Genomic DNA, 8807 nt, shown 5'->3' on the forward strand with positions numbered 1-8807 from the left:
TGATTTTCAAGAATCTTCAAAGATTATATGCCCTTGTTCAAAGTGTAAAAATGTTCCTTTTTTAGATGTTGAAAGTGTTAGAGAGCATTTGTATAAAAAAGGATTTCTTAATGACTACTATGAATGGGTTTGTCATGGAGAGGATTTTGATTCTTTAAAAGCACCTGATGAGCCATCGGATCCGTATGTTGACATGATTATTGATGCATTTGGTCAAGTTGATGGTGATCCAATGCATGAAGATATTCGGAATGTTGAAGAAGAACCTAATCCTCAAGTTAAGAAGTTTTTTGAGATGTTAGCGGCCGCACAAAAACCATTGTATGAAGGAAGTCGATTATCTGTTTTAGAGATGGCTTCAAGGATTACGAGCTTGAAGTGTGAATACAACTTGCCCCATAGATGTGTCGATAGTATTTCATCGCTCATTAGTGAAGTAATTCCTGATGAGAATTCAATGTCCAAGACGTACTATGACACTAAAAATGTGGTAAAGGGCCTTGAACTTCCTCATGAGAAGATACATGCATGCCCTAAAGGATGCATGTTATTTTGGAAGGATAAAGCTCACTTTGAAAAGTGTTCGAAATGCGGGGGGGGGGGGGGGGGGGGGAGCGTTATAAGAAGACTTCTCGTGGAAAATGTGTGCCGGCCAAAGTGTTATTCTACTTCCCGATCGCGCCAAGGTTGCAAAGGCTCTATGCGACTAAAGACCTTGCACATGAAATGTAGTGGCATTCACAAAATCCTAGGGTAAGTGGAACACTCGCCCATCCAAGTGGTAGTGAAGCATGGAAACATCTTGATAACACATACAAGGATTGTGCAAGTGAGCCCCGAAATGTTAGATTGGGTCTATGCACAGATGGTTTCTCAGCATATGGAAAATTTGGAAGGCAATATTCTTGTTGGCCAGTAATTGTTACCCCATATAACTTGCCTCCATGGTTATGTATGAAGAAGCCGTTTATGTTTTTATCCTTGCTCATTCCGGGTCCTAAAAACCCAAAAGGGAACTTGGATGTGTACATGCAACCCTTGATTGACGAACTGAAATCTTTATGGGAAGTAGGTACAATGACATATGATGTATCCACAAAGAAAAATTTCAAGTTACGAGCTGCCCTTTTATGGACGGTTAGTGACTTTCCTGCGTTTGGGATGTTATCTGGTTGGACTACATTGGGAAAGATGGCTTATCCATACTGCATGGATAAGCATAGATCTTTTTGGCTAGACAACGACTCTAAAGTATCATGGTTTGATAGTCACCGTCAATTTCTCCCACCTACACATCCTTATAGAAAAAACCGCACTGCTTTTTTCAAAAAAAGAGCAGAAACTCGATTGCCTCCTCCAATATTGACGGGCCATCAACTATGGGAGCAGGTTAAGGAGATTCCAAAGTCCATTGATCCAAAAATCCATTCGACAAAATAAAAAAAGGTTAAGACAGGTGGCATAAGCAAAGCATCTTTTGGGAGCTTCCTTGTTGGAAAGATTTGTTGATTCGACATAATTTAGATGTTATGTTGAAAAGAATTTTTTTGATCAACTCATCCACACAATAATGAATGTGAAAGATACCGCAGTTGATACAGATAAGGCTCGCCTAGATGTTCAGCGATATTGTAAGCGGAGTAGCTTAGAGCCTATTGAATCTGATGATGGGAGCTTGATATTCCCAAAAGCACCATACACTCTTGATAAAGCACAACGTAGAGTGTTGTGTGAATGGATAAAAGATCTTAAGTTTCCAGATGGATATGCTTCTGATTTTGGTAGATGTGTGGATTTGCAAGCCTGTAAGATACATGGAATGAAAAGCCATGATTGTCATGTGTTCATGGAAAGGTTGTTGCCCGTTGCAATGAGAGAACTTCTTCCTGATAATGTTTGGAAAGCAGTCACTGAAATCAGCCAATTTTTTCGCGATCTATGCTCTTACACTATTAAAGTTGATGATGTGACTCGTTTAGAAAAAAACATTCCAGAAATCTTATGCAAGTTGGAGAAAATATTCCTACCTGCATTTTTCAATTCAATGGAGCATTACCCGTTCATTTGCCACATGAAGTAAAAGTGGGTGGTCCTGTGCAATGCAGATGGATGTATCCATTTGAGAGGTAATATAAATTTTCCTAATCCACTCCATTGTTTTCAAGTTTCTTCTATATGATTTATAATTTTACATGTGAATGAGTCAATTTAACTTATTTTGTAGATTTCTTAATCATCTGAAGAAGAAAATTGGTAATAAGGCACGAGTGGAAGGCTCGATTTGCAAGGCTTATCTTGCAGAAGAGATTTCTAACTTTTGTTCTTATTACTTTCAACCTCATGTTGATACGAAATCTAGAGATCTAGGACGCAATGTTGTTGATGATGATGATCTAGATTCAACTATACCAGAATTATTCCAATTTAGCAAAGGTCGAGGCAAAGGTGTCCAAACAAGGTTTTTAGATTCGAAAGAAGTCAAGCATGCACACCACTATGTTCTTTCCAATTGTGGGGTGTTAGGAGGATATGAAAGGTACAAATTTCTATAATTGGTAGTTGTTTTATGCAATTTGCTAGATAGTTAACGTTTTAAGGTTTATAGGAAGTTTGAAGAGTCGATGATGCAAAAATATCCTGGTATTGACCTACATGATATTTGGAGCAAGTTTTCACATGAATTTTCCAAATGGTTTCAGGATTTTGTAAGTTTTTACAATCAAGTTTCGATATATCATTCGCTAAATATGACTAAGGTTATATATTTTATTAATTAATGGCTTGAATTTGAAATTAGGTTATCGAATCTAATGAGACTGATGAAGTGATTCGAGCACTTGCCATGGGTCCGTCTAGACAAGTCAAAACATGGAGGCAATTTGACATCAATGGCTTTAAGTTTCACACTTTTGATTATGGAAAGCACAAGGCAACTATGAATTATGGTGTGGTGTAATAAGTGAGGAGGAAATTGATTACTTCGGCATTTTAGAAGTCATTGAGCTGGTCTACTTGGGGACCGTAAATGTCTTCAAAACTGTCTTGTTTAAATGTAATTGGATGGATTCAGTGAATGGCATGAATATTCATGAGCAGTATAGATTAGTTGATGTAAACCACTCTAAGAAATACCCTGCATATGATCCTTTTGTTCTAGCACATCAGGTTTATCAAGTGTATTTTACCTCTTATCCAAGCTTAAAGAAAGATAAGAGTCAATGGTGGGCTGTTTTTAAGACTAAAGCTAGGTCAAGTGTGGATGCTCCAATCGATGAGTCAATTTTCCAAGTAGACATTGCTGAGACCCCAACCCTTTGTTCGTCGGATGATGATGATGGTGTTATGTACGAGGATATGGATGAAATGGAGGAGGACGGCTCAGGTGGTGAAGAGGAAGAACAACATGAAGAAGATGAATGGGAAGATACTGAATCTGAATCTGAAGAAGAGGTTGATGGAGAGATAGGATATACTGATAGCGATGACGAGGATGATGATGATGATGATGTGGATGAAGAAGAAGAATAATTTCTAAGCTTGTAGTTTTCAATGTGTTTTCTTTGTTATGGGCTTATTTGTTTGATAGACAATGTGTTTATCTTATTTGTTTGATATATGATAAATGTTTTAAAATTTGTTGATCATATTTGTAAGCTTACTTTTTTAATTTTTTTTTTATTTTTTATTATGGGTTATTATGTATAAATTAATTATTGTGCTTGATCTTTCTAGTTCTTTGGAAATGAAATCCTTCATGAAAAATTCAAAATTTGGTCGGGGAGGTAATCAAGGCGGTGTCCGAGCGAATAATCAATCGGTTGACCAAGAAAATCCTGTGGTCACACGACCGACACCACCACCTTCTAATGAACAAGTACAAGTAAATTCTAATGCTGATGTTGTTGTTGAGAATGATGTGTCACCACAAAATTTGAAAGGAGTGGAACAAGGAAAGATTGAGCTCTCACCACATGGGCTATGGTCAGTTATATTTATCTATGTATTATATTTGTTGTATTAGTAGCTTATTATCATTATTTATGCTTGTGCTTAATCTTTCTTGCATCTGGTTTGATTACCATACCGTTAGTGGAAATGTCACAAAATCTTGGAAGGCACACTACAACCACCCATACATGAATTTTACTGAGGTGCCACTTATGGTTAGGGATTGTTGGTTCACTGAGTTTAAGGTACGTTTAGAATTTAGTTGTCATCTTAGATATTTTTATAGTTTTAGTTATATTACCCTTGGAGTTGGAATTTTCAAAGAGGTGGTTATGATATCTTTGTTATGTATATATTGTTTATAGTTATATTTATTACGGAGTCTAGAAAAAATGGAGAAATTTGATTTAAGGCTAGAGATGACTCAATCTTGATAGGTGTCTTTCACATGCTATGAATATTACACCCTTTGACAGCCTATCTCAGTAGCCAAAACCACCCCCATTCGTGATGCGAAAGCCTCTGCCATAGCCACACGGACCTGAGCACTCACATGACGAACCATCACAGCCATAATGCTGCCATCAGAGTCCCTAATCACAGCCCCCAAGCTCACAACCCACCCTTCCAACACCGTTGCATCAGCGTTGATGTGCACAGTGCCAGCAGCAGGGCACCTCCAACAGCCACAATCCACAGCAGCAGCACTTCTAACCCCACCAGAGACAACATTCGTGTATTCCAACAGCCATGCCAGGTTTGTTTTAAGAAATTTTAAGTACCAATCCAAATGTGTAACCTCTAAATTTTATGGTAGGGCACGCTCTTTCGAATTTTGTTGTAGGATCTTGCTGAAAACTCTGTCTTTCTTGCTCCTATTTGCTGCATCATTGCTAACTGTTTGAAAACTCTGGTGGTTGTGTTCTAGGGTTCGCTTGATTTTCTAAAATTGCTGTAGGGCAAGCGGGGGTTGCCTATACACTAGAAGTGTTTTGAATTTTCTGACTGTATAAGAAGTGTTCATTGTTTTGCTCTGAATGTAATATGGGTTGTTGCTGATTTAATCTGTTATATGAGGAGAATGCTTCAATTTTATGTCTTGATTAGGTTACTTATTTATTTGCATTGAATAAGCAGCATTACGTACTCTAGTTTTTCTAGCTATTTATGAGTGCAGTGTTGTGAATTTGACATAAAATTCTGAAGAATATTTTTCTTCTTGGCTGTAGTTCAGTTTGGAGTCATAGTGAATGATCTGGATGGCTCATTCGTCTTCCTATTCTAAGTTTATGATAAATTGTGAAAACAGGTGAGAAAGAATAGATCGAGTAGTGGGTAACTCAACAAAATATGTTTTAGCCAAAGAGAAACCTTTTCCTAGTTACTTTCTTCTGGCTTTTATTTCAAATTAATTGTCATGCAAGCAAACGCTTCAAATTTTCATTTTCATACTAATATTAATCTGCTGTAGCTTCAGGTGAGTTCAGTTTTTTCTGCATGTATGCTTGTAAAATATGCCACTTGTGCAGAAGACTGGGCAGCTTGAAACCTGTGTGTTTGGAAACTAGGCTAGAAGTCTGAGAAGCATGGCCATTTTAGTGTACCGTAGAATAGGAAAAAATACAACCGTTTCAAATCCTGGGATTTAGTTTCTTAAGGGTAGCTTACAGTTGAGTTGCAACCAGGTTTGATGACAATGCTGTCTTCACGGCGTTGATTTCTGGGTTTCGTTAATTAGTTGCATTGGATAAGCTTTAGTTAACGGTCCCTTTCTGCACCCTGCTTTCCTTACACCAATGCAACCATCGTGAGCTAATATTTGCTGTAATTTCCTTGTTGCTCACATTAAAACCCCATGTTTGTTACTGCTAGCTAAGGGTTTACTGGTAGCTTGAGGTAATGATTTGAAACTCTTGTATAATGAGGTTGCTTATGCTGTTGAATCAGATTCTCTTAGAAGTTAGATAGAAATCCTAAGAACAATGCTTTTGCAAGCTGCTTAGCCCTCACAACTTAGTAATAAGTTTGATCAATTTCAAAAGTTTATCTTCCCGTTTTAGTTTGTATTGTTATGGTATGATGGGCACTATATTTGTTTCCCATCAAGTGGTTTTCTAATCAGTATTTTACAGTTCTTTTCCAGTTTCCTTTCCAAGGGAACAAAAATAATTCAGGTGCCTAACTACATCTACGTTGTTACTAATGAGCATGTCTGGCATGCATGAGTCTATATAAAGATGTTGTAGCTTACTGGATACAGGAAGTTGTATGCTGGCTCTTTGCTGCTTGTTTATATATGTAGAAGTGTCTTCTTTTGTTATAGACTGTTTTTGTATCAAAATCTTAAACTCTCCATAAGCTTAAACTCTCCCATCAAAATCTTGTTTATAAATTAGAAATAAAATTATATATGTATAATATGCTATTTTGAGTTAAAATTATAAGCTTTACATGTTAATTATGTGCAGCGTACATATACTTGGAGAACTGAGTTCGATGCTAAGGCTAGGAGAGAATTTGACAAAAAAGCTGGGGACCGACTTAGGGGCACATTGAACCAAGTTTACAAAATGCCTCTCCATAAGGAAGTTAGTTTCATGATTGACACTGTTCGAGCTGAATTCATAAATAAGCGTAAGCATCCTGATTTTCTGAAACGTTCTAACCAAGCAAGAGATAATCGGTTATCTGGCCAAACATTAGAGAAGTTTGACCCTGGCCATCGCCAAGGTAGCGTATCTACTCCTCAAGTGGTTAAAAAAATGGTAAGTGTATGATTTTAGTAGCTAACTTGTGATTTTATATAAGATTGAAGCAAGTAGAAAATATTTAGCCACTAAGAGATGACAATAGCTAGTCTTTATTACAATTGCTCTGTAGTCTATGTCCCCTATTTTTTGTTGTATTTTTTTTAGTGCTAACAACTTCTTCTAATACAAGGCAAAGAAAAAGGATGGAATTTTACCAACTGCTGCTGAAGTATATGAGAGCACTCATTCTGTTTGTGTGGGCAATGATGAAGTTGAATTGATGGGTGACAAGTCTCAAAAAGTCATGGTATGAGTATACTTCTATATTTTGCTAAGATTACAAAAAAAAAAATGTGGTAGTTAATGTTTGGAGATATTATAGATTATTTATTTGTTTGTGTGATTGAGTTGGAGGATGAGAATGATTTTCCGGCATTAATCATATGGTTAATGTGGTATGGCACAATGTGAATTGAGACAGGTTTATTTTGAAGCCATACCCTATAGGAGGGGATTCTTCAATTTACAAAGGAGACTTTGTCGAAATTTTTACTAATAACTGCTTACATAAATTATTTTGCTATAAGTGTTACCTTTTTTATTTAAAAAAACAACTATAATAAAAATACCCATGATACTATGTTCCCAATAGTTGTACCTTTGTAATCTGGAACATCTATTAAGAGGTAACTCTGACTGTACTTGTATTCATGTTCTTGCATCATTGATGGGTAATACTCTATTAGCTGCTCTAAAGCAATTAAATTAAATTGTGTTTCAGAAGTCCAAACAAGTTTTTATCCGGGACGATGTCCCGAGTCATTGCTTGTATTTTTATTATAGTTGTTTATTTTTAAAATGTATTTAGTTTATTAAAGTTTTAACATTTGAGATCATAGTTACTAATACATATCTTAATGCAGGGAGAATATATGGAAAAACTTGAGGAATATAAGAACAAAGGAATTGAGATAAACCCCGACAAAGTCTACTTGGAGGTTGTAGGTGGGCAAAAGAAAGGAAAAGTCTACGGTTTAGGGAGTGCTTCACAAATGTATTACAAGAGTGATCCTACTTCTCAATCTACTGCATCATCTTACACTCCTTCCATGATTTCTCAATTAAGTTCTCAAGTTGAAGAACTAAAGAAGATGGCGGAAGAAAACCATAACAAGGTAGAAGAAAGCCAAAAAATAGCGGCAGAGAGCTTAAAATATGCTAAGGAATTCGTCGAAAATCATGAGATCGAAAAAGCTACATGGAAGAAGGAAAAATTAGCTATGCAAAAAACATTGCAGGAAATGGTATCACTTGTAAAACAAGTTTACCGTCCTTATAAGCCTCCTACGCCTGCAGTCACCCGCTCTCGTGATACAACTAAGTGATTTTTATTTTCTTGGTGGTAATTTTATGAACAACTGGTCTTTTACATTGTCATTAATTCTTGTTTGAAGTAGCTTTTTTTTTATATGGGAGGTGACTTTTGGAACAATTAGTCTTATAAGTTAAATATTGTTTTTTAATACATTGATACAAAATTGATTGATATTTTGGATATTTGAATAAAGTTAACATTTTGGTTATTTGAATTTATGCGTGGGTACCTTTTTTACTTTGTGATTAATATTGGTTGTCGCTTAATTATGGTCTCAAATATTGATAGTTAGTCGCAAATATTTAGTGACTGCAAATTTGGTTTAGAGACTAATTGGTTAGTTGCAAAATCATTAGTCGCTAATCTGTCACAAATAATTAGTTTTGTAGTCGCAAAAAATTTGGTCTCGTATGTAGTTGCTAATCCGTCGCAAAAAACATTAGTCTCAATAGTCGCAAATCCGTCGCAATTAAACTAGTCTCTGTAGTCGCAAAAGTTTAGTCTCGTAGTCGCAAAAGTTTGGTCTTGTAGTCACTAATCCGTCGCAAAAGTAGTCCTAAAACATTGGTCTAAGTAGTTGCTAATCCGTCGCAAATATTTTACGACGGACAATAATTTAGTTGCTAAAATTTGAAAGTTAGTCGCTAAATGGTAGTTGCAAAGGCGTTGCAAATCCGTCGCTAAATTTGCGACTGTCCAAAAATTAGTCGCAAAAATGGATTTGCGACGAGGTC

General features: G+C 36.2%; 2 protein-coding genes across 2 annotated transcripts; both read left to right on the forward strand.

The window, feature by feature from the left end:
- The first annotated feature begins 2602 nt into the window (after nucleotides 1–2602).
- On the forward strand, nucleotides 2603–3644 carry LOC110719110 (glutamic acid-rich protein-like). The gene is made up of 2 exons (XM_021898012.1): nucleotides 2603–2705; nucleotides 2798–3644. Exon 2 carries the CDS (start codon nucleotides 3061–3063, stop codon nucleotides 3526–3528), a length of 468 nt encoding a protein of 155 aa, XP_021753704.1. The 5' UTR covers nucleotides 2603–2705; nucleotides 2798–3060; the 3' UTR covers nucleotides 3529–3644.
- Nucleotides 3645–4179: 535 nt separating this feature from the next.
- LOC110719101 lies at nucleotides 4180–8287 on the forward strand. Its single transcript, XM_021898001.1, has 4 exons — nucleotides 4180–4193; nucleotides 6417–6713; nucleotides 6889–7005; nucleotides 7622–8287. Exons 2-4 carry the CDS (start codon nucleotides 6519–6521, stop codon nucleotides 8081–8083), a joined length of 774 nt encoding a protein of 257 aa, XP_021753693.1. The 5' UTR covers nucleotides 4180–4193; nucleotides 6417–6518; the 3' UTR covers nucleotides 8084–8287.
- Nucleotides 8288–8807: the final 520 nt, after the last annotated feature.

Source organism: Chenopodium quinoa, unplaced genomic scaffold, assembly GCF_001683475.1.
Source record: "Chenopodium quinoa cultivar QQ74 unplaced genomic scaffold, ASM168347v1, whole genome shotgun sequence".
Classification (NCBI taxonomy): Eukaryota; Viridiplantae; Streptophyta; class Magnoliopsida; order Caryophyllales; family Amaranthaceae; genus Chenopodium; species Chenopodium quinoa.